Source organism: Planococcus citri, chromosome 3 (genome assembly GCF_950023065.1).
Source record: "Planococcus citri chromosome 3, ihPlaCitr1.1, whole genome shotgun sequence".
In the NCBI taxonomy this organism is placed as follows: domain Eukaryota; kingdom Metazoa; phylum Arthropoda; class Insecta; order Hemiptera; family Pseudococcidae; genus Planococcus; species Planococcus citri.
This window is the reverse complement of record NC_088679.1, coordinates 34,612,435-34,637,974: the sequence shown is the minus strand read 5'-3', so window position 1 is coordinate 34,637,974 and position 25,540 is coordinate 34,612,435. Positions and strand designations below refer to the sequence as shown.

The 25,540-nt window shown below is 33.3% G+C and overlaps 3 protein-coding genes and 1 pseudogene across 4 annotated transcripts in view; 1 reads left to right on the top strand and 3 right to left on the bottom strand.

The window, feature by feature from the left end:
* The first annotated feature begins 305 nt into the window (after positions 1-305).
* Positions 306-6,624, top strand: LOC135841553 (protein mothers against dpp-like; annotated as a pseudogene).
* A 96-nt stretch (positions 6,625-6,720) lies between these two features.
* Positions 6,721-25,540, bottom strand: part of RpS10b (Ribosomal protein S10b) — a 139,639-nt gene continuing 120,819 nt past the window's right edge. Inside the window, exons 1-5 of one of the 2 annotated variants that reach the window (XM_065358562.1) lie at positions 8,106-8,265; positions 7,523-7,667; positions 7,341-7,454; positions 7,084-7,269; positions 6,721-6,803 (exon numbers count right to left, since the gene is read on the bottom strand). In XM_065358562.1, the coding sequence (XP_065214634.1) occupies positions 6,768-6,803; positions 7,084-7,269; positions 7,341-7,454; positions 7,523-7,666 (480 nt within the window). In that variant the 5' untranslated portion in view covers position 7,667; positions 8,106-8,265 and the 3' untranslated portion in view covers positions 6,721-6,767. Of the gene's footprint in view, positions 6,804-7,083; positions 7,270-7,340; positions 7,455-7,522; positions 7,668-8,105; positions 8,266-25,540 lie in introns of those variants that run through there. The other variant, XM_065358563.1, reaches the window with a different exon arrangement.
* LOC135841555 (uncharacterized) lies at positions 13,674-19,966 on the bottom strand. Its single transcript, XM_065358564.1, has 6 exons — positions 19,814-19,966; positions 19,227-19,310; positions 15,296-15,359; positions 14,943-15,031; positions 14,227-14,374; positions 13,674-13,806 (listed from the first exon to the last, which is right to left on the bottom strand). Exons 2-6 carry the CDS (start codon positions 19,308-19,310, stop codon positions 13,730-13,732), a joined length of 462 nt encoding a protein of 153 aa, XP_065214636.1. The 5' UTR covers positions 19,814-19,966; the 3' UTR covers positions 13,674-13,729.
* Positions 20,664-25,540, bottom strand: part of stw (straw) — a 121,001-nt gene continuing 116,124 nt past the window's right edge. The window contains exons 9-12 of the mRNA XM_065358561.1: positions 23,910-24,105; positions 23,618-23,833; positions 23,239-23,469; positions 20,664-22,797 (exon numbers count right to left, since the gene is read on the bottom strand). Of these exons, the coding sequence (XP_065214633.1) occupies positions 22,649-22,797; positions 23,239-23,469; positions 23,618-23,833; positions 23,910-24,105 (792 nt within the window). The 3' untranslated portion in view covers positions 20,664-22,648. The remainder of the gene's footprint in view (positions 22,798-23,238; positions 23,470-23,617; positions 23,834-23,909; positions 24,106-25,540) is intronic.

Here is a 25,540-nt window from a genome sequence, read left to right as displayed (position 1 = left end):
AACCAATGAGGTGCAACGTTGTACGTGAACAGCTGATTTGATGCGTGCTCGCGCACTGCGCAGTACATAAAACTGAGGTAAAATCCTATGACTTTCTTAAGAGTATAATCTATTTCCATACTTGTATTAAAGAGCTTTAGGGAAAACGGAGAGAAAAAAAGGGGAATTTTCAAGACGACGTGTGTTGGTAGTTGAGAAGCAACACAAGGTTGCGGTGTTGCAAGCTATTACAAACTCGTTATCACTATTCACTGTGGACCAAAGTAGGTAACGCCATTTGTGCGGCATGACTGAGCGTTGCCACAGGTTACGTTACACCATCCAGTTTGTTGGGGGTCCTTCGGTTCATGTAGTAATTTTCCGATTAATTAATGCGAATTATTAATGAATTATTTGCGTTATTCCATTCGCTATGGAATAGAAAAAGAATGCCGGTCGTATTGTGCGATTTCGTAAATTCCGGACCTACATATGTCCTCTTTGAACAGTTTGTTTTCATTCACGAGTCCAGCTGTGAAAAAACTATTAGGATGGAAACAAGGAGACGAAGAAGAAAAATGGGCCGAGAAAGCTGTAGAATCGTTGGTGAAAAAGCTGAAAAAGAATAAAAGCGGATACGAAGAATTAGTCAGAGCGTTGAGTTTTCCAGGACAGCCTAGCAAATGTGTCACGATTCCTCGTAGTTTGGATGGAAGATTACAAGTAAATATCGATACGAGTTGATTAATCAGTTCTCGATGCTGGAGGCCTATATTTCAAACATTTGTATCTCTGCTTTAGGTATCTCATCGTAAAGGTTTACCTCATGTTATATATTGTCGAGTTTGGAGATGACCTGATTTGCAATCGCATCATGAGCTCAAGCCTATGGAAAATTGTCAATATCCGTTTTCGGCGAAGCAGAAAGAAGTGTGTATCAATCCGTATCATTACCGAAGAGTCGAAAGTCCAGGTTAGGGTTCTTTTTCAGTGTGTGTTTTGGATGCAAACACTCGTTCGTTGTTGTTGTTATTAATTCGATACATATGTATGTGTATTTCAGTGTTACCGCCTGTTTTAGTACCGCGTCATAGCGAATTCGCGCCAAGTCACGCCATGTTGCAGTATTCGCAACAGCCTACTCTAGGCGATACTTCTTGTCCTGCGAACGTATCCTTTTCTAGTAATGGATTTACTCATACTTCTCCAAATTCTCCGCATAGTCCGGCTAGCTCGAGCGCTGCGCACAGTCCCTATCAAGTGAATTGCTTGCCTGGTAAGCAGGGATGGTCGTCTCATTTTAACAGTATTATAATAATACTAAGAACTAACACCTTTTACGTTTTAACCAACACAGTACGAGCAGACAGCAGTATCACGGATTTTGTATTCGTACTATGGATTACAATATACTGTGCATCCCTGCTGATATATCATTTGCGCGCTTTTTATCTCGCTTCGCTGTGCTAATTAGTGCTTAACTGCTCGAAGTTGTGTCATTTTACAGAAACTCCTCCGCCAGCTTATTCTCCTAGCGAGGAAAAAGATTGTGTTACGTCGACGCAAAGTGATTCAACGTCGATCGAGTCGCCGATGGCGGATGTATGTTCGATCCCATATCAAGTGAGTAGTTCATTTTTGATGCATTACCATTGCGCTGATGGTTTTCTCCCATAATGCGATTACATGAGTTAATGAGGAGTCTAATTCAGCGCTAAAGTAACGTCTCGAGTTAGAATTTAGATTTTGCTGTCGCATATATCTACATCGAATTCCGACTACAGTTCCTTTCAAGTATTATTGTATTCGTGATTTTAGATGTTGTTCTATGAATAATAATATGTTTCGTTTACCTAGGAGCAACAATATTGGGCCAGTATCGCTTATTACGAACTCAACTGTCGCGTCGGTGAAGTATTTCATTGTCAATCTCCAATGATAATCGTAGATGGTTTCACAAATCCAACTAGTCACAATCTAAATCGTTTCTGCCTTGGTCAATTGTCTAACGTCAATCGTAATTCCACCATAGAGAATACTAGAAGGCATATAGGAAAAGGTATTTCATTTTCGTTTTGATATTTGAAATATTAGAAATCAGCGCGAAATTAATATTTATACGTATTTTTACACAGGAGTACAACTTTATTACGTAGGAGGAGAAGTATTCGCGGAATGCTTATCAGATTCGGCAATATTTGTACAATCGAGAAACTGTAATTATCACCATGGTTTCCATCCGTCTACGGTATGCAAAATACCAGCTGGCTGTTCGTTGAAGATTTTCAACAACAAGGAGTTCGCCGATTTGTTGATGCAATCTGCCAATGAAGGTTTTGAAGCTGTGTACGAGCTGACCAAAATGTGAACCATTAGGTAAGGGTTTGACAAATCGTTTAGTTTTGCAATCTTCGAATTGGTGACATCTCGTCGATAATCTTATTCAATTTCTTAGTGCAGTTAGAAATTAGGATCAGGTCTATTTCTGTCTCTCTCTCTCTCTCTCTCTCTCTCTCTCTCTCTCTCTCTCTCTCTCTCTCTCTCTCTCTCTCTCTGTATTCGTAAATATGTCTCATTTGAACTTTCGTTTCGCTAGATAGGGTTTATACTTGCGATTATAAAGCTTTGAGTGAATGTAGGTACCTTCTTCAGTACCTACATTATCCTCAAAGTATATTGCTTCGAGTCTAATTGACTCTGAATAATTTAGGTAGGTTTAGAACCACCTAAATAGGTTCATTGTCTTAGACTCTGCCTACTCGATAGTTTGCATTCGATCTTGTCCTTTTGCAAGATAGGAAAAATTATACCATTAGGTAAGGGTTTGACAAATCGTTTAGTTTTGCAATCTTCGAATTGGTGACATCTCGTCGATAATCTTATTCAATTTCTTAGTGCAGTTAGAAATTAGAATCAGGTCTATTTCTGTCTCTCTCTCTCTCTCTCTCTCTCTCTCTGTATTCGTAAATATGTCTCATTTGAACTTTCGTTTCGCTAGATAGGGTTTATACTTGCGATTATAAAGCTTTGAGTGAATGTAGGTACCTTCTTCAGTACCTACATTATCCTCAAAGTATATTGCTTCGAGTCTAATTGACTCTGAATAATTTAGGTAGGTTTAGAACCACCTAAATAGGTTCATTGTCTTAGACTCTGCCTACTCGATAGTTTGCATTCGATCTTGTCCTTTTGCAAGATAGGAAAAATTACTAAGGAGCTTATTTTATGCAAATAAGCGATCCTTGGTCTGCTTATGTGGTTGTAGGTAAATAATTAGAAGATCGTAATCGTAACTTTACTCAGCATCCAGCTGACCTTCGTGTAAAAAAAAGACTAATTCTAATAATGTCAAAAATTCACATTTTCTCCAAAATTGTTGAGAAGTGCTGATTTTTATCAAAATTGCTACGTAGTTGTCAAAATTACTGATTGATTATTTATATTTACTCAAAAATCTGAAAAGTATCGGTTTTTTCCTTCGCCACCACGCTGACCACGCCGACACTAGTGGGTATACTCATCCACCATTTTGTTCCTGACCGATGTTATCAGCCATAAGAATGCATACAATTTTTCGCGAAAAAATTGCAAATTTTTCGATTGTTCGCAAGTTCTGGTGAACTTTTAATTGGTCTTAAATTAAAGACAATGAAATTCCCTATCGATTGATACTAATGTTTCATCATTTAGAGGAAAATTAACGATTTAATGAATACTTTTATTTACCGCATTTTTCATACTATATATGTCAACTATAAACTAAAAATTGTCCAACTTTTCAGTAAACCTATGCATATATTGATATACCAAAATGTTCGGAATTTCATCCTCTTTAAAATGATTTTTAACCGAAAGCTGTAGAAGCAACCGTTCAAAAGTATTCGAAGTTTAAAGTTGCGAAAACAAGGCAAAAACCATCTACAGACAGTAAGTATTGAACTTTGGACTAAAATTACTCGAAATTTTCAGTGGACACCTAGGTATTTTAATATAGCAAAATGATCGTAATTTTATCCTCTTTAAAATGCTTCTTTACCGAAAACTCTACCTTCAACCGTTCAAAAGTTTTTGAAGATCAAAGTTGCGGAAAGTGATTATTCATCAACACAATGTTTGAATTGATATCAGTGATAACGCAATTTGAACATTTTGGTGACATAATCTTCGAAAACTTTTGAACGGTTAAAGGTAGAGCTTTCGGTAAAGAAGCATTTTAAAGAGGATGAAATTCCGAACATTTTGGTATATCAACATATGCATAGATTTACTGAAAAGTTGGACAATTTTTATTTTTTAGTTTAAAGTTGTATATAGTATGAAAAATGCGGTAAATAAAAGTATTCATTAAATCGTTAATTTTCCTCTAAATGATGAAAAATTAGTATCAATCGATAGGGAATTTCATTGTCTTTAATTTAAGACTAATTAAAAGTTCACCAGAACTTGCGAACAGTCGAAAAATTTGCAATTTTTTCGCGAAAAATTGTATGCATTCTTATGGCTGATAACATCGGTCAGGAACAAAATGGTGGATGAGTATACCCATGTTGTGTAGTGCCCTAACACTAGAGGGCGTTGTGGTTGTGTGCGTTGTGATGGCAACTAGACGTTAAAGTGCACTAGTTTTTTTTTCCGGTGCAAAAACTCGGAAGCCGTCGGGTATTGTCGGCGGTACTTCGTTCAACTTGTATTTATCATTTGATCGTCAATAATCTTCCCTGACACCCTGACACTGGTTATTCAAATTCAAATTTTTGATGTCAAGTATTTTTTGGTTTCTTTTTCCAAAACTAAAGCCTAATACTAATGATGTTCATATGAACTTACTTGATAGTTGATGTTGATTGAAAAACCACTGTCACTACGTACAGAGGCGAAGATTATTGACAAAATCACCACGAACATAGAAAGAAAATATGAAAAAACAGTGAACAAGTTGAATTAAGTAGATTATTACGTATTTCCGAGCTTTTGACAATTGTTTTTCAACTCATATATTCCAAATTTGCGTACATATGTTTCGTGGAGTATGTTCAGTTGATGAATGATATGTATCAACACTATCAGGCTTGACTTTATTAAAAAACCACCTTGAAATGATGATAAGTGATCTATATAACGATTATTAATATTATGGAAAATGCATGCTGAATAAGTAATCATATTACGTAGTTCATAATGGTATTTATATTTTCAGTTTTCACCTTTATAAAGCAGAACAGAGTTAGAGAGTTATCAGTTATCACACTAGAGAAATAGAACAAGTCGAACGAAGTATTTCCGACTGTACCCGATGACTTCCGAGTTTTTGCACCGGAAAAAAAAACTAGTGCACTTTAACGTCTAGTGTGATGGCAGCACAGCTGAAAATGCTGAAATGAAGAAAAACGGAAAAGTCAACAAATTTTTCGACTGGAGGTAAACAAATCGTCCGGTTCACCTCATCGCATTTCTGTTCCTTTTCGCGGTCTTGACATGACTATAGCATTTGCATTTTGCAAAGTATTTCGTGTCCATTTGGTTACTGAACGTTTGTTTTTCTCTTTCTCGTTAGCCCATTCCAATTAGTCGTTCTTATTATTATTAAAATGGCAGATATTGTGAAAAAGGTTGGACCTAGCCTGGGTGCATTCCCAAAACACTTTGGTAAAAATTGTGTTTCTAAAAATATTTGATGTTTCATTTTAGTATTGTTACTTAAATTTCTCATTTACGTTTTGCGTAGGCACGATATTTACGGGAAATGTTTTATTCGTAATCTACATTTTGGAAAATCGTTACGGGTACAGAAATAAACAGCTGGCAACGGAAACGGAATTTCGTGGGAGTCTAAATCGCATTGAATCTACTGTAACAGAATACGGAAACCGTTTAGTGAAATTGGAAACCGAACGAGACATAACGCAGCAATTTCAAAATCTTCGTAAGTAACGATAAAAATGTTTTTTAAAACATCTTATGCATATCACTAATTGCATTCTTTCCAATTTCTCAGTTACTGGGTTGAAGGAATTTTTAAGTCGTGAAAAAGAGAAGTAGTCGCTGTTCGTTATACGAAGAAAGAAAATTCTGGCCGAAGATAACAAGACGCAAATTTTTTATTTTCGTGGAATCTCTTTGTCGTGTAATTTTTAGCAATGTTCTAAAAATAAATTAACTAAGATTTCGGTTTTGAAGGTTTATATTCCATTTATTCATTTTACTTCACCATTCGTTGTTGCACACTCATTTCATTAAAAAGGGCAATATCGTTTCGCATGTTTTTAAATTTCGCTCGTTGGATATTTTGTACTATGTAGTCAAATGTTCATTTGATGTTTTTGCTATTGAGCTGATAACAGAGAAGTACTCGAATTGTCTCTTTTTGTTTGTTCATCAGCTCATTTTAAAAATTGTCCCTGGAATGTTATTTTAAATTTCGCTCGTTGGATATTTTGTACTATGTAGTCAAATGTTCATTTGATGTTTTTGCTATTGAGCTGATAACAGAGAAGTACTCGAATTATCTCTTTTTGTTTGTTCATCAGCTCATTTTAAAAATTGCCCCTGGAATGTTAAGTATGTTTAGTGAAGAATGAATAATTTTGTGTTTGTAATAAGTGTAGCTTCATTGATTTTCTCCAATAAAATGTACTTATCAATGAATCAATCGTGTACCTAATTAATAAGAAATATTTGTCTTCATTCAAGTCAGTACACTAATTATTCTGGATTGGAATAAAATCAAGAAATAAACGAATGTATTTAGTAAATTAGATTGTATTTAAAACAAAATTTACGGTACAAAATTACTGTGGAGTTCGTCCTCTTCCATAACCACCTCTCTGAAAATGAGAATAAAGCAAATTAGTCGCGATAGTATAGATAAAGTCTAAGGTGAAATTTGCTTGGGCGAAAATTATACAGCTAAAAAAACTACAGAATTGAATTCCGTAATCAACTGTTCAAGTGATCTCGATCAAACTACAAAAATACATCATTTACGTAACACCAACGGAAGCTTAGTTCTGAGAAGTTGAGTAGTTTCGAGTCAAGTTGATAAATTTTGACAATCCATGTAACAACATCGCCCAAACAAACCTATAAATAATGAAAAATACTTACGAATTCTAAATTAGCAGCTCCTGGACCAACGTCTGTTCTCTTATCACTGCTAGAACCAGGACCACCAGGTAAACGTCTATATCCAGCTCTATCTTCGGCGGATCGGCCAGCTTCTGGTCTGGCAGCTGGAGTTTTAGGACGAGCAGTTTCGGGACGCGGTTGTCTTTTCAAAGTCGATGGAACAATCTGAACAAAAAATAATTATTAAATACTGATGATACCTCAACTCTAATAATAATTTGAGTAATGTGACTCACTTCTGGGGGTAAATGCAAGAAATCTCTCAAATAACGGATACCATCATTTGTCAAATACCAATAATAATGTCTCCAAGCAAATTGTTCGTTCACGTATCCTCTGGATTTCAAACTCTGCAACATTAATCACATAATACAGCACACATTACGAGTAAAGTCAAATAAGAATTAAGATATCATACCTGCATAGCTTTAATGACGTGAAGGTTCTGAATAGTGTCTAATTCAGGGTGTTTGGGAGCATGGAAATCTTTCTTTGCGACCATGACTCCTTCTTTGAAGAGGTGCTCGTAAATAGCCATACGTTCTTTCTTGGGCATCAACATCCTGAAATCAATTACACGTATGTTAGAAGAACTGCTTATATTTGGAAATTTATCACATCTAACACAAGCGACTGATTCTAATATGCATTATTAACTTGGCTTGATGTAAGAATAGTTTCGATTTTGAAATCTCATTCGAAACCTACGTACTGAGGAAACACTAAACAAGACCGGTAACGGGTAAATCACACACAGGAAAGAGACAGATTACGTATTGATAACAGATGGACATTTGTAATGAATCGACTCGATTTAGGGAAGAAATACTTCAAGCATTCCAGGAATACTAACGATTCAAATTTATTACTTCAATATAGCATAATTTTAGATTGAAAAGAGTTCATGTAAGTGAAACAAACACTTTACACGTGGAATATTATCATTTCGCAGATCACGTAATTAAGGTGAAAGAAGGTACAAATTTAAAGTGAAAACTTACTTAATCTGTTTTTAAAGTACACAATTGGAAATATCTTGGAATTTCGGAGGAGCTGCTAAACTTCGCTAGGAAATTAAATTTCACGAATTAATTCATTGGCACACATTACCACCACATGAAGGAAGATAATTTTTCTTTTTTTTGTCAACCAAATTGAAAAATAAACTTTATTAGATTTTTGATGTGGAGGTTTCATCTCACATTATCAGTGTTGCCGCTATTGCACGGTCAACATTTTTTTTTTAAAAAGAAGATTTTTATCAGAGATGCTAAGTTACCGGTAATTTATAATTGGGTAACTTACCAGTAACTTACCGGTAAGTTACCGGTAATTTAAGTAACTTATAAATTTTCACTGAAATGGTTCTGAACATCAGAATTGAGATGAAGGTTACCTTGAAATTATCCATAACATCCAACAACTGACAGAAATGGATAGGGACTTGTGTAGATGTCCCATTTTTGCGCCTTTGGGCTTGGGCAATACAAAAATTGCTGCCCCTTGCTTTCAATTACCAAAAAATTCCTAATCACTAATCAGAGTGCACCAGCATTTTCTATTACAAAAAGAGAACTGAGAAGAGAAGAGAACTGTATTAACCAGTTGCAAGAATGAAATTAAGGCAAAAAAAAATTATGTTTTCTCAATCTCAACACCAATCATTTCTCAAATTAAAGTTCAAACTTCAGAGCATTCAAATCAAACAAAAAAAAACGAACACTTTTGAAGATTTGTAATAGGTACCTATCTAGGTATTGAAAGTAGTCAAGTAATCAGAGATGGGGCGATTCACAAAAAAAATGAATCGGATTCAAATGGCGCGATTCGCCCAAAAAATCGAATCCGATTCAAAATTAGCGATTCACTTTTCAAGTGAATCCGATTCTGAATCGGACTCAAATGCACTCGCGATTCAAAAATTGCGATTCACGATTCAATTTTTCTATTTTTGCAAATTTTACTCTATTGCTGCCCTGAGCGAATTTTTTTATTGAACATTGGGGAGGACACCACAAGAGTGGTTTTTAAAGGGGACATCCTAAGGAACATTGTAAAGCAAACTCGCCCAAAACTTACAAAATTGCGGCCATTTTCATTGACAGGTCAGCTGAAATCGCAGATTTTGCGTTTCAACATAGGACTTGCATGAAGTTTTTCAAACTTCACAAAGGTAAATCGAAAGATCATGCTAAAATTTATCACCTGTCAAAATTTCAAGTGCTAAAGTGCGTTTTTCGACTTTTGGTGAATTTTTGAAAATCGAATTCAGGCCAAAAATGAGGGAAAAAATCAAAATTTTACCAAATTGACCAAGAAAGCTGAAATTTGGGATATACCCTATTTTCGACATGCCAAATCGATTGGAAATGGTTTCAACCCGTTTTGAGCAGTTCTGGAGCCTCCAGCAGATTTTTGAAACTCGAAATTCCCACAAAATTCCATCAAATTGGAGTTGTAATTGTAAAGCTAAACTTTATTCTAAAAACTAATTTCAATACGCTACAAAGTACTGCAAATGAATTTCAAGTCGTTTTGGAGCCTCCAGCGACTTTTTGAAAATTCTTGAAGCCTCCAGAAGATTTTTGAAACTTTGAATTTTCACAAAATTTCATCAAATGGAGATGGAAAGCTGAAATTTACTCTACACTCCAATTTTAACACCATCTGAAGACGACTTCAGGTGGGTTCAAGTCATTTTAGAGCCTTCAGCGACTTTTTTGAAAATTACCAGAGCCTCCAGCAGATTTTTGAAACTTGAAATTTCCCCAACATTAATTTATCAAATGGAGTTGGCAAGCTGAAATTTACTTCGCAGACTACATGGTGGTTTCAAATGGTTTTGAAGCTTCCAGCTACTTTTAGGAAATTTCAATTTTCCAAAAAAACGCCATACAACCTTTCAAAAAGTCGCTGGAGGCTCCAAAACGACTTGAAAGTCACCTGCAGTCCTTCGTAGCGTATTGAAATTAGTTTTTAGAATAAAGTTTAGCTTTACAACTTCAATTTGATGGAATTTTGTGGGAATTTCGAGTTTTAAAAATCTGCTGGAGGCTTCAGAACTACTCAAAACTGGTTGAAACCGTTTCCAATCGATTTGGCATGTCGAAAATAGGGTATATCTCAAATTTCAACTTTCTTGGTCAATTTGGTAAAATTTTGATTTTTTCCCTCATTTTTGGCCTGAATTTGATTTTCAAAAATTCACCAAAAATCGAAAAACGCATTTTAGCACTTGAAATTTTGACAGGTGATAAATTTTAGCATGATCTTTCGATTTACCTTTGTAAAGTTTGAAAAATTTCATGCTAGTCCTATGTTGAAGTTGAAACGCAAAATCTGCGATTTCAGCTGACCTGTGAATCAAAATGGCCGCCATTTTGTAAGTAAGGCCAACTTTTTTTTGGGCGAGTTTGCTTTGAAATGTTCCTTAGGGTGTCCCCTTTAAGAAAAAATTTGTCCCGTTTGATCGGCGGGGAGGGGGGGGGTGCAATTACTCCTATTGTCATATGCCGGACTAATATTACAATTACAAAAAACTGAAACTGAAACTTAACCAGAGAAACTTGCAAGAAAAGGTAAAAAGCTGAAAGAAAGCTGAAAAAATAAAGCTTTTGGCTATAGCTTTTAGCTTTAAAAAATCCCAAACTTCCTTTGGCTTTCAACTTTCAGCTTTTAGCTTTCGGCTAGCTTTCCATCCCTGTCAAAAACATTCCTTGAAGAAAAAAAATAAAAAATTGGAAAAAATTGGTGAATCGCAAAAAATTGAATCGCGACAGTGCGATTCAGCTAAAGTTGTGAATCGGATTCAAATTTTCACGATTCATTTTTATTTTGAATCCGATTCTGAATCCGATTCTGAATCCGATTCAAAATTGATCCGCGATTCATTTCCGCGATTCGAATCGCCCCATCTCTGCAAGTAATACAGTGTGCTTCAACAAAATTAAAATTTACAGGTTTATTTTACCTCACAATTCAATTCATTTTTTTTTGATTTTACAATTTATTATTTATAGGTCATCTCACAAGAAGTAGATATGTATGTACCTACTCTCTAAATTTGAAACAGTCAAATTTCACTGTTAAGAAGGCAAAATCCAAAATGTCGTCACTGAAATAAACAGTGAAAAAGTACTGCAAAAGTCAGTTATTTAAAATTTTTTACTGCTGACCAAGCTGATCAGTGATCACAGTAGTTTTTCACTGATCAACACAGTACCTACCTACCTACCTACCTACCTACCTACCTAAATAAATAATAATTCATTTTTGACTGATCAGTTCAGTAAATAATTCACTTTTGAATTTTAATTTGACTGATCAGATCAGAAAATTATTTACTGAAAAATGAAAATCCAGTCAAAAACTATAGTTGACAAGAAGCCAGAATGTTGTCATACCCTACTGTTAAGTGCTATACAGTAAAATTTGACTCTTTTAAATTTAGAGAGTACAAATTGTAATTTGTTGTATCTAGACAGCTACAGCAGTACATGCAAACATCAAAAATTACCCATGCCAACATTTCTGTTGAAAATTTATAAATTACCGCGGTAACTTATGGTAATTTATGTCATGGTAACTTACCGGTAACTTACCGGTAAGTTCTCGGGTAAGTTACCGCGGTAAGTTTCCATGCATCTCTGATTTTTATTTTATTTTTGAAAATAATTTTAAAAATTAATAAATTTTAAAATTTTCTATAAATTAATACCTAACTTGATAGTTGATACAACTTCTTCTCTTTAAAAAAAATCAAGTTTTTTATCTTATTCATTAATCAATAATCGAATAATCATTGTTAATTTTTATTATCATTTTCTATTTTCTTTGCACCTCTTCCACTACAGTTTATCTGATTCTGATTGATTTATTGATTGATTGATTGAGTGATTAGCTGATTACTCGGACTTCTCATCTCAATCGTTCATACAATACAACTTGAAAGTTGAAAGAATACACCCATACACCACTTTGCAAAATTGCAAGGTACTTATTAAATCGGAATTTAATAATTCATGAATATTGAATTCTCAACTTAATCAAGCAGTCTGGTGTCCGGTCGAACTTGGACTGCTTGACAAAGTATAAAAAAATTCAGCCTGATAGTGGGTACCCATTGGGTTGGGTAATAACACTCATCAAGCACCCACTAATCATTTTAATCGGAAAATTTTCATTCATTCAATTCAACTGATGCATGTGCAAGTAAAATTATTTGAATACTTTGCTTAGGTACCTACCTCTATGCTGAAAATTTTAAATTCGAAGTTTTGAAGCACCACAAAGTAGGCACCTATACTACCTAGACCTACTGAGCAAAAAAAATTGTCTCCCATTCGTACCGTACCGTACCTATGTACATTACATTTAGGTAATTATTTCTAGGACATCTGGTATAGCCCAAGAGTCGTGCAATTTAATTATTGAAATCAAACGATTTCGATTTCGTTGCATCGCAGTTATGTTGTTTAAAAAATAAGCTAACAATAACAAACGTCGGATTCACGCATTGAACATTAGGTAATGTTCAAAATTCAAGTGTCATAAAAAATTGTAACAACAACCCAAAACAGATGAAATAGGCTTTAATGATTCAGACGAAATACATGACGGAGCCGCCCTACAAGTAATGATTTTCCTTTTCATCTAGCTGAACGTTGTTTTTGAAAAACTGCATCAAATAGATGCCTACCTAATTACTTACTCATCACACATACTCGAAAAATCACCTTCCTCAAGTACCTAATGTGTATAAAAAGATACTTTAATAATAGGTACTACTCACAGGAATGGCTGGAATACAATTTGTCGCTGATAATGCAGGTAAGTAAGTGATTCAGCAGTTTCTCAAGTAGAATTTAATTTTTGAAAATAGCTTTTGTATCTAGGATACTGGTTACTGGAACAGGAAAGTGGATCACATGGTTAGGAAGTAGCATTTAATGCGATAGGATCTCAACACAATGTACCGGAATCATTTCCACGTTGCGGAAATTGGATAGGCCCTAAATATTTTTTCGCTTAATGGAGCAACCTACGTTTACCATTATATTTATACCTTCATGGAATGTTTCAATTGTGATAAAAAAATTTATGGAACGGAAGTTTCCACAAATTAATTTTTTCTCTTTTAAATTATATACCTACCTAAACTCACTGTACACATCAAATTTATATCATACCAGCGTTGAGAGCTTTTCTTTTGTTATTAAAGGTGTATTGTATTTTTAATTTAGTATCTTTTTTTTTTTTTTTTTTGATTTTTACAGAGCACAAGAAATGCTTCTTCTTCTTATCATTGGCTATGAATGTGTGTGGATTGAAGTACACCTCTACCCAGGCTATGTGCTTATGCGTAAATTTATTTATGACGATCCTTTAGTAAGTAATTTAATTTTGGAATGCTTATGTTTTTATATGATTTTCAGACTGACGTTATTTCCTTTTCTAATAAAATTTTGTTTTTCGTTTCCAGACAACTTGAGAAGCAGAGTTGAGTGAATTACCTGAGCCTACAAATATCTATATTTGCAAATGAACGGAAATATTTTGCTAAATGAACATCCATGCAAACAAAACAAATATTTATTATAATTTGGTTTCGTATTATAAAAGTAGATTATTGAATTTCTTCTCTTTGTTGTTTTAACATGGTATAGTAGCTGAAAATCACCAAAAACGAATATGAAACCGTAGCTGAAACAGAACATAGGTAAATGTATGCAATGCTTTCCGAGAGTAAAATTAAACTTAGTAGTTAGGTATTGGTTATTTAGGATTAATTAATTTGTACAGGAACGGTATTTCATATTTATAGGAGTGAATGAAATTTAATAGGTATCAAAATCAAAGATTGAAATTTCTATGAAATCAATTTCACATGTTTCATAATTTCTTTTTTTTAGAGGAGTTGAGAGAAACGTATTAAAGGAAGAAGTCAAAAGTCTGATAATATTTTCATGTTTAACACGCAACACGCAATAAAAAAATGTTAATAAATTTGCATAACTAGTTCGCCGTAAAAACAATAATCACCAAAGATTTTTGAATACCCTACATATATTTTTTAAATCATCAAGATCAAGTAAAAGATATTTTAAAATTAATTAAACTCACCAATGGATAACACCAGAAATATGACGAAAACCAAACTTCCGGATTCGTGTCCGAATAATTTTGTAGCTTCAATGAAAAAATTACCCACTAAGACAATCAGACCAACGCCTTCTACGACTAGATAAGGTATTAAAAATACAGCTCTCGTCTGAAAACAAAATTAAACATTAATATAATAACAATACCTCGTGTAAAAGGAGAATTTTTTTATTCCGAATACGAATCTTTTCGCAATATCGTGTTCAATTATTAAACACTAAAAAAAAAAGAGGAAAATCTCGAATGGGGAAAAATATTGCACGGCTATTTTTTACGAGAGATTTTTACAAAATAAATATAAATACGGAGATTTTTAATAAACTGGAATGGTTGCGTTTGAAAAAAAAGAGAAAATTACGCGAATCTTTTTTAAAAACTGTATTCGAGGTACTTATTGTTTGAAAATACACGGAGACTGAATTTTTAAATAGAGATTTCATCAATGAAAAAATCTTCATGGAAAATATTTACGCGTATTTCGAGTATCATCTTATGCATATTTTTCTCAACAAATGTTTTTATTTTATTCGTGTTTTGAATTTATTCTTCGAAGCAATAAATTACCTGTAGATACTCGTATTCGACTGATGATCTTACATGAAAAGAAATATAAGTAGGTACCTACGTATTTACCGAGATATTTTATAGCTGCATAGTGCATATTCGTATATACTTACTCGGTATGTTCCATAAAGACCCATAGGTGTAACCAGGAACATCAAAATGGATACAACCATGTTAATAATATATTGTATATCTAAATCATCTGTTTAAAAAAAGAAAAAAAAACAAGAACTTTTATTCCAGGAGAAAATTAGGTAGCTAATAATAACTCTTTGAAAAATGTAAAATGATGATTCTCTATACCGAAAGTAAAGCAGGTTATAATTTCTGTAGGGGTGATTTTAATTAAAAAGTTTGTTTTCTGTGTTCCTTTTTGTAGAATCAAAATAATAAATCTTACACGTTAGGCGTATCCTATTGCCTGTTCAGAGAGGTGTTTATCCAACTTAAAAGTAGGTATACTTACTATCTTTGGTGTTTTCTTCAACCCTGATTGCAGTTACGATTACTAAGCCAAAGAACGTTATGGCCTAAAAATAATAATACTTAAATTATTGTACTGATAAGTACCTACATATAGTACATATAAACATGAAAAGTACCTCTACCTAAGGGCACATAAACATGGTATTTTAGAAAAAAAATTAGGTAAGTAGTTAAAATCTACAGTTCGACTTCCCTATTGGGAACGGGCACCTTAATACGGTAGGTTATTCATTTTTGAACGAAAGTATTATTTACATTTTTAGGGTTCCCCCACCAAGGGGAACCCTATTAAAATCGCTTTCAATAATTCAGCCCTCCACGTTATTTAGAAAGGTATCTTATGTGTTGCGTAATACGCTATACATAAGACTCCTTTGTATCTGCCAAGTCACTTTCTTCAACTCTAAATAGTAAACATTGCTAAACTCTTTCTACTTTGTTTTTATCAGCCAACAGTTTTTGATGTTCCTCCAATCAAAATCAAAGACAACGAAAATTTCTTTTTATCACTTCATGAATGTCCATCTTGAATTTTCAATGAAATTCATAATTTAATTTGAACAAAAACAGATTTTAAAATTATACTTTATTTAAAGTTCATGAATCAACTAATCAAGTTAACCAATGACAAGTGTAAATCAACAGAGACGTAGTGACAGTTAGAATCGCCGATAACTAAGAAATCGCATTTTGTGAATGAGTTAATTTTGCTGGCGTTGAAAAATGAAAATTGAAAAATTTACGAGTTTAAAATCTGGTTTGTGTAATGTGAACATTATATGTAGGATTGCTTTTGATTTTTAGTTCTAGCTATCTTGTGTTTTGGTAATATGATAGCTCATTTCTTTTTGCTAATGAGAGTAGCTCCGAGCAGAAGTTTTACGTGTATCTCCTTTATTTCTGCAGAATCGCTGATAACGAAGACACCGCATTCAGCGAACTCTCGCTTACGATTTTGAATAAATATGTATATTTCATTCGTGTGTCTAGGATAAAATAGAATTTTAATATGAAAAAAATAATTACTACGTTTTTTTTAAATCAAATGTGGGGAACCCTCTTGCCAGGTCCAGTGGACCTCGCTTGTTTTCACTGTTGTTTTTGGCCAAATTTCAATTTACGGGTAATTACCGGGCGATTTAAGGCGAAGTGAGCAAACTAACCAAGTATTTTTGGTTTGTTTGCTCAACGAATCAGTCGAAAATATTTGGTTAGTTTGCTCACTTCGCCTTAAATCGTCCGGTAATTACCCGTAAATTGAAATTTGGCCAAAAACAACAGTGAAAAAAAATGTAAATAATACTTTCGTTCAAAAATGAATAACCCACCGTATTAAGGTGCCCGTTCCCAATAAGCTCATAGGCGTTGGCTACCTATACTTATATGTATTTTCATTTTTTTAAAATAAGAACGTATTAAGATATTTTTTTTAAAAATTCTATTCGTATTTGTAGCTCCTTCAATTAGAAAATCAGACAAAAATTCATTTTAGATCAAAAAATCATTTCATTTTTTTTGTTCAAAAAAAGGCCTTGTTATTGAACGTTGTAATTTTTGTTTAAAAAACAACTAGGTACATTAACATTATATGTATGTATTGGAGCTGCAGATCTATTTTGATCTGATTAAATTAATCTGATCATCCAATCATATCTGAACAGATCTAATCCAATTAACATTTTGTTTATTTGATTAGATCTGATTAGGTTTATTTAGACTAGGGTCAGATCAAATTGGATCCAGAAAATGCAAGGATCTGATCAAAACCTAATTCATGTAGGTAACATTTTTCTCTGCGCTACTCAGAAACTGCCTCTCCACACATCCTGTACCTAGAAGCTATTGATATTTCATTTTTCTCAAAAAATTCAACAGTTTGTTATGTTATGAGCCACACGGGTAGTTTCGTCATTTTCTATAATTTGATGATCAATGATCCCTACAAGGGAAGTATCCCAACCGACACAAAAATTTTTGAACCGGTTTAAAGGGAATCACAGAGGATCCCAAAATGTATGTACAGTAAAACCTCCACTAACGGACACCCCTCAAGAGCGGACACTCCCCAACAGCGGACAATTTTCTCAGTCCCAACGAGTGTTATGGGAGAAATGCATTGTAGCCTCTAAATTACGGACGTTCCGAACAACGGACGGTAAATCACAAATTTTCAATGTAAAATCGTGCCAAAATACGAGTTTTATGTTCATTTTTCACTCGTTATCGAACTGATTAGATAATGAAAATACGCATTTCATGGGTTTCTTGAAAAAAAGATTATTCAGAAAGGCTTTGACTAACTCCCCATTTTTTTGATTCACCAAATTATTCAAATTTAATAATTTTTTTGAGAGAGGAACTCCATACAAAATTATTGGGGGCAGGTTTCTTGAAAAGAGAATTATTCAGGAAACTCAGAAAGCAGAAATCGAAAATGTTTGAATAAATTGTTTGTATTCTTTCCAACTTTGGAAGCGGGAGGGGGAGGCTTCCAGCACAACTTTTTGTAAATTTAAGAAAAAGTCAAAAAATATGCAGTAATTTTGCACCTGAACGAAGCCCGTGCTCTTATTGATCAAAAGATTAGGAAAAGCATCAAGGAGTGCAGACAAAAATTACAGATTTTTTTTTAATTTAATAAAACTATGAATGCATTTATGTATGTAAACTATTGAAATAAATTGACCTTCATACAACGGACATTTCCTTATTTGAACCTCTCAACACTGGCCATTCTGAAGAGCGGACACCTCCAAACAGCGGACATTTTGCTCGGTCCCGTGAAGTGTCCGCTATTAGAGGTTTTACTGTACTATCAATTAAAATTTTAAGTGCGTTCATTTTTCAATTTTCGGTTGATTTTTGAAAATTCAAATTTGGGCGAGAAATAAAAAAAATCAAAATCTCACCAAATTGACCTAGAAATCTGAAATCTGGTGTGTACCCTATTTTTGACCTCCTGAGTCGATTAGTGATGGTTTCAAACCGCTTTGGAGCTTTCAGCGGATTTTTTTTTTTTTTAAATTGCTGTAAGTAAGGTGAAAGTTGAATTCCACACTTACAAATTTGGATTTAGCCTACTACTTTTGGAACCCATTCGATCGATTGTGGCACATATTTTCAAAATATTTTTTTGCTAGTTCAAATCAAAAATTTTCTCCAGTGATTATTTAAAAAAAAAGGAAAAAAATCAAAATCTACTGGAGGCTTTAGAACCGTTATAAATCACATCACGAATCGATGCTGGCAAATTAAAAATAGGGTACAAACCAAATTTTAGATATTTTTATTAACGCGTTCGCAAAAGATGATTTTTTTCTAGGTAAGTATCTAATTATAAAAAATTGTGGATTTGAATAGCCACTAAAAGATTTTAAAAATGTGTCTAAATCGATCGAAAGAGTCTCAAAAATGGTAAAAAATCCACGTTTATGAGCGCTGAATTTAATTTTCACCCAACTTGCAGCGTTTTTTTTTTTTTTTTTTTTTTTGAAAACTAGAGAGTCTGAAAATCCACTGGAGGCTTCAGAATGATTCTAAACTATTTTTTTTCAAAGAAGCATCTTACCGTTTCCGAGCACTAAAAGCGAAAAATTGTGGCTTCAAAATTTTCATCTCTTCAGAAGAAGGCATTAAAAAGATCCTTTCTGGAAGTTTTTAAAAACTATCTGTGCGCGTTTCATCTACTTAGTTTAGAATTTTGAACATTCGAAATTTTTCAGTTGATAAATTCCTTATCTATATCTCTTCCTTACTTTGAGGCCACTCACAAAAAAAAGAAAATTTCCCAATTTTTTCTAAATAAAAAAATTTCTATCACGAAAAACTAATGATGTTTTAGCGAATGTAGCTCAGACATTAGGCAATTTATAAATTAGGCGTAACAAGTAGGTAAATTTTCAAACGCTTACCAAGGAGGCAGTAAAAATTATATATGCTCCAGTTTTCAAATTCAACCCACATACAAACTCTTGCAGTCTCGGCACTGTCGTCATCTGAAATAAAACAATAGGGAGAAAAGAAATCGATAAAAAATTGATAGGCTGCGAGATTTTCGTATAAACTTGTTTTAATTAATTCAGTATAAACTTCTAAAATTAATGATGAAATAAATGGAAAGTTTATTAAGCGGAAAAATGAACACGTAAACGTTAACACGAACAATCTCGGGTTGCTCAGCGAAACACCAAGATAAAACAATTTCCAATTCAAAGAAGAAAAACTATTCGAAACGTATACCCTGCAAATGAATAATGATTAGGAGAAGAAAAAAAAACAGGAAAAATCCACAATGCGTTTTTCCTACCGATTTTACGAATCGAATTACGTAATCGCGTCGATTTAACTCGAAACGTCTTTGGAAACGAGAAACCGCGGATGAATATAAATCAGTTTCCAACGTAATACCGATACGTTCGCGAAAATCTGCATTTACGAGGAGGTATTTTCTGAAAAATCAGCGAAAAATCTGACTCGAAACAATTAAAATCTCACTTACTTTTGCTGATGTCGAATACGAAACGCGGCGAGCTAACACACTAGAACGTAATATAAAAATGTATCTCGTCCAAGCTAAATCTGCGTAATAATCATGTCGCGACTTGCAGACTCCAAAAGGCACCGTTTTGTAACTGTAATAAATAGAATTGAAAAGCGCAGAATCTCAGCATTTTGTTATTTTCTCCCTTACAAACATTCCAACTATTTTCGGGACAGCTATTATTTGTTAACAGTGGCTCATTTTACACTCTTTCCACATACCTACCTACTTCGACTATGATATCACAAGTTCATCAAACACGTAGATATAGACGAAATTTGTACCGAGAACATCATCATCGCTTACAGCGTTTCTACGAATCAACTAAATAACAAACTTGTCTCCTTTTCTTTTTGTAAAAAAATCTTCAAAGTCGATTCGCCAACTTTTTCTTTAAGAAGGCTTGTGAAGTTGAGAGTTTTATTTTTTCTTATAGCTATACTGTTTTTCAATGAGTTGAGCGTTTGACAATGTCTCACTTTCTATGGCGACGATAGTGATTTGAATTAAAAAGATTCCATTCTATTTGGCCTTTCGTTCTTATCTTTTTTTTTATTTCAACTTAAAGAAAAATTTTCCCACTCGAGATTGTCGAGTTAAAAGAAAAAGTTGCGAGATCATTCTGTAAATTAGCTAGAGTGAACTTTTTAATTTAATTTTTAGAAATCATTTTTTTATTGTATCGTCGTAAAAAATGCACACCTTTGAGGATAATTTTCATTCAAAATTCAAATCTAATCGAACAATGAAAAAAAAAGGTGATTTCACGAGCCATATAATGTAACTATAAATGAAAGAAAAAACAGAATATGTAAAACTTACATTTATTTTTGTTATGCGCTGTACAAAAAAAAAGTATAGAAAAATGAAAAAAAAGAAAAAAAAATAGAAAAAGAAACAGAATACTAATACAAAAAAATCACATGTATAAAAATACAAAAATGTACAAATTTATCATTTATCATAAAACTTTAGTAGGTACAATAAAACTTTTTAATGTATAAATTAAATACACAAACAGTCAAACTAGGATTACTTACCTAATTTTTGTAATAATGGGATTCTAGTTCTCCTTTAATAATAATACAATTATAATTAAATTTGGTATTTAGTTAACATTTCGAGAAGAATAATTTGGACTACGTGAATTTTCATTTAACGGTAATGAGCAAAATACCTAAGAAAAGAAATATTTTCACGGTTGTTGAGTAAAACAGGTAGGTACATCCACGTGGGTAAAGGAAAATTAAAGGAGAAATTCACGATATCTCAATTTTAGATTTGGACTCAGAAATATTAATTGAATAGGTGTATAAGAATAATTTAGATAGATTTTCACTGAAAAAAAAAAAAAAAAAAAAAAAAGTATAAGAAGGTATTTAAAAATATAAAAAATTAATGCAACGTTGGTCCACGAACGCTTCTCAAAATGCAATATTAGTAAATATAAATTTCATAGTTACCTATAAAATTAATTCTAATAATATTGACTAAATATATTATATATTTAAATGGCCAATATATGATCACTTAAAATAAGGTTGTTTTAATACAAATTTAATCGCCGTAATAATTTTGGATAGGTGCTTATAAAGACCTTTATAAAGTATTTTTGACATTTAATTGATCGCATGATAGAGATTTTTAAGACCATATTACAAAGGCTATCAGTGAACAGACGTTGAAATAATACATATCTTCAAAAATTTGCCTTTATCCATGAAAACACTTTTCAAAAACTTTGTAATAACTCAATCATGAGAACATTTAACCTGAGAAAACAATACACGTTTTTTTAATTTTTTTTAAAAAAGTGATACGATTAAGAGTGTTTGAAATCTTAATAAAATATGCGCTCATTTTCAATCTTAAGATGACATAGGTAGCTTAATTGTTTAATGTATATAGCTGATTATGGCAACAAAATATTTTCTGAATACTCGACGTACACGTTCACCTTCTTAAATACATAAAAAAAAAATATATATTTACAGCCAAATCCTTAACATAGAAAAAAATTTATACACATAACTAGAATATAACATAAAAAATTTCTTCGCGTTGCTCATCTCAATCACGATTACAAAATCGTTTCTCATCACATGCAAAGAAATCATTAATAGGTAACGTTATTAAAGAACTTTCCATTAAGAAACCCTTTTGACAAAACAGTCTTCCAGCGAAATCGAAAAATTCGCCATCACCAAGCATTTCCAAGTGTTCAATGATGGCGAATTATTATTGCACTTGCAATATTCTTCTACGTGTGTATAAAATACATTTTCTGTAACGTTTAAAATGTCACCTTCGTTCAAAAATATCTTTTTAATAAAAAATTACCTACTCGTTTAGGAGTTTCCATAATGGCACGATTTCCAACTTTTTGGTCAACTCAGTTTTCACTATCACAACTAAAATAGGTTGTACTTTTTGGTATTAACGAGCTACTCCTTCATGTAAGCAAATAAATTAAAATTTTGTAGGTACCTATTTAAACATTACAATTTCGTCGTTTACCAGAAAAGATGATGATACAAATGCCTTTTTAAAATTCTATGTACACTTTTTAAAGCTCGCATTCGACGATATTGAGACGAAAATTGGTTGAATAGGTAAACGAGAAGATTATAGCGAGAGGATTTTCTTGTTAATAGGTAACGGTGTTTCGCTGGAAAATAAATCCGCACTATCTGACGAGTTCGTCGGCGACTATTTTGTCACTAAAGAGTAATACTCGAGATTGTCGTATCTTGCGAAATTCGTTTCAATAATTTAATCTTAGTTAATACTTCGTTAATGTAAACTAATAGGAGGTAAAAAGTCCCCACATTTGGGGAAACTTTCTGGCACAGGAGGAAGATCTGCTTGCGTTCCAACATGCAGCACTAAATTCATACCAATGACTATGTGGAATAAGAAATGACAATGGAAAAGCCAATAACCTGAAACATTGAAAAAAAATCTCTATAAGTACCCTATAATCATCGTTCATCTCGTTTCATTAAGTGGGGGGTTTAATTTTTGAATGAGAGGCGCTTTTTCAAAAATAATAGGTAGGTAATTTAAATATAAATTTCCTAGCATATTGAATCCAACAAGTTGGTAGTCAATAGTCATTTTAAAATAGTTCACGGAGCGAATAAATAGTATAAAAAATAAAACTGATTTGTAAGACTTGGTAATTAAACAAGAATCTATTTGAATTACATCAATATTTATGCAAAAATCTACATGTGTTATTCGACTCTTAAGATTTGATTCGAACGTCTAAACTGGAATGTAATCCATTCGTGGGCATCGTTATCGTAATATCGAATTAGTTAGGTACATTCTAAATAGGTATAAGTAAAGATATCACATGACTAGTAATGCAAAGTACTTACCTGGATTATCAGCTCTAAATCTAAATACAACATATCCATTATTTGGTACAGCTATCGTATCTTTAGCTGGCGGTAAGTTGAAATGCCTGTCTAGTAATCCTCTTCTATCTAAATCTAAAGCGTGTTTCAAGTTGATTTTCTTGACGCCTTTATCTGGCGAACGTCCCATACCAATTACATGGAACGAGTATCCGTGCAAATGGAACGGGTGACTCAAGTTAGGAGATTGTACTGCGCAGCAAAAAAAAAGAGCAAAACGAAAGATACGATTAAGTAAAGTTTCAAAATTATCTTACATTCCTTTCAGTTCCTATACAGACATTTCTATACTTATATGCACATATAAACACCATGTTAACCATCAAGATATCGTTATTACCTTCATCTACGAGTACGACTTCGACAACCGCGTGCATTGGTATGTCTACTTTATGCACGCACATGCAATTTCTACCACAGTTGGCTGGCTTGTTGTCACCATTGCAGAAGCTCTCCGGCGGGATGTCGTCTATTTGCGATAACATCGGAGATGGTGGTGAAACGTACGAGATTTCGTCAACTAAACTGATTACGTGATCTCCTCCGTTCGGCGCGACTGTAAACAAAATATAAAAAATAAATCACACGATGTGGCGATTGCTGCGAAATTCAGTCCTCTTTTGGAAGGTTACCTAAATATCTGTTGTACTGATGTGCTTGGAAGAGCTCTTCGGGTCTGTAGAATAAGAATCTAAATGGTAAGAAGATTTTCACGTCTGGTCTCTCTTGTAGTAAACCTTTGTCGATTGGTTTGGCGTTTTTCAGTTGATTGATGCAAATTGCATCGGTTCGAGGACGATTGCAGACTGCATCCAATGGGTTCAATACCTGTAACGAGATGGCAATTGAGTGATAGATGTACGACGTAATAAGTGTTCATAGATTGCATTTCATGACCCTAGAGCTTGCGCATTTCACATCGACATCGATGCTGTTGTAATAAGACACCTTATATGTTAGAGTGAATGGTTGGTCTTTGTGAGGAGGGGGGGGGGTTCTGTACATACGATCCGCATTAAAATTTACCGAAGCAGTGATGCACTTTTTACAGAGTTTCAATGTTTTTTTCTCCCCCAAATTGTTAGATTTGAAAGGGCACTCAAAAGTTGTATTATCATTTTCATTTTTTTTTACTATTTTGGCGTGTTCAAAGGCATTGGTAGAGGTAAAGGAGGAGGGGGGCTTAAGAAGGGTCAGATCGAAAAAGTAAGCCAACATTTGAACTCAGCGCCTTCTAATTAGTAACAATCGATATGTAACTTCATTTTTGATTTTTTTTTCAGTTTTGATCAAATTCAAAATAGGGAATCTGGTACCCAACAGGGCTATTGAGAATTTGAGATTTCATTTTAAAAATTAATGTATTGGATCACAAAGAAGACAGAGAAGTGTCTTTGTTGTATAGGAATATTCTTTTAAAAATTTCTAGTAGCTACCTAATTAGCAGTTCATCAATTTTTGAATTCATTGTGAAAAGTTGAACTTTCATCTTGAAAGTTCAGTTTCAAGTTTTTCAAATTTTGATCACTGATTTTGAATTTCTTATTTGTCCTCTAAAGAATCCTCACAAATCAATTTCCTCCGGGTTTGACCATTCTTGATATATATGAGCCTTCAAAGTTTATCTATCATTTTCACAAGAAATCGTAACCTTTAAAAATTACGAACCCCCCCCCCCCCCGCAACTCATTCGTAAGGACGAAAATGAGAAATTATGGAGGTTTTTTTTATTAGACCATCAAAAGAAATTCATTCAGAAAAATCGAGAATTTCGACTTAATTTTTAGTTCGAGTCGATTTGAAATAATAAAACGGTGACGACGTGTTAATAAAATTGCATACTCGGTTCGCCGTAAATACAACCCCTTTATCGGACGAATAAGTAGGTAGGTACATGTGCTTCGACATTTATGTGGGCAGGAACTGCCTGATGAATTATTCGCATAAATCTAAATTATTTGAATTTTTTGGATTAAAGATAGTCTTGGTTTCTTCTTCGCAGGGAAGTGAGGAAGGGTGAAAAGTACACATTTATGTAGTATTGCTCCCTCCATTTTCAAGCAGAATAAAATTTTTAAATTCTTAAAGTGAATTTAAGACCGGCCAATTAAGAAAGATTGAATTAAAATAGGTACCTAAAAGCTTCTAATTTTATGAGTCGGGACTTGTGAAACTCGATAGATGATCAATAATTTTCCCTATTAATTAAGCAAGCAAACATCTTTTTTTTTTCAATTCAAAAATTTGAAACTGGCTTACAGTT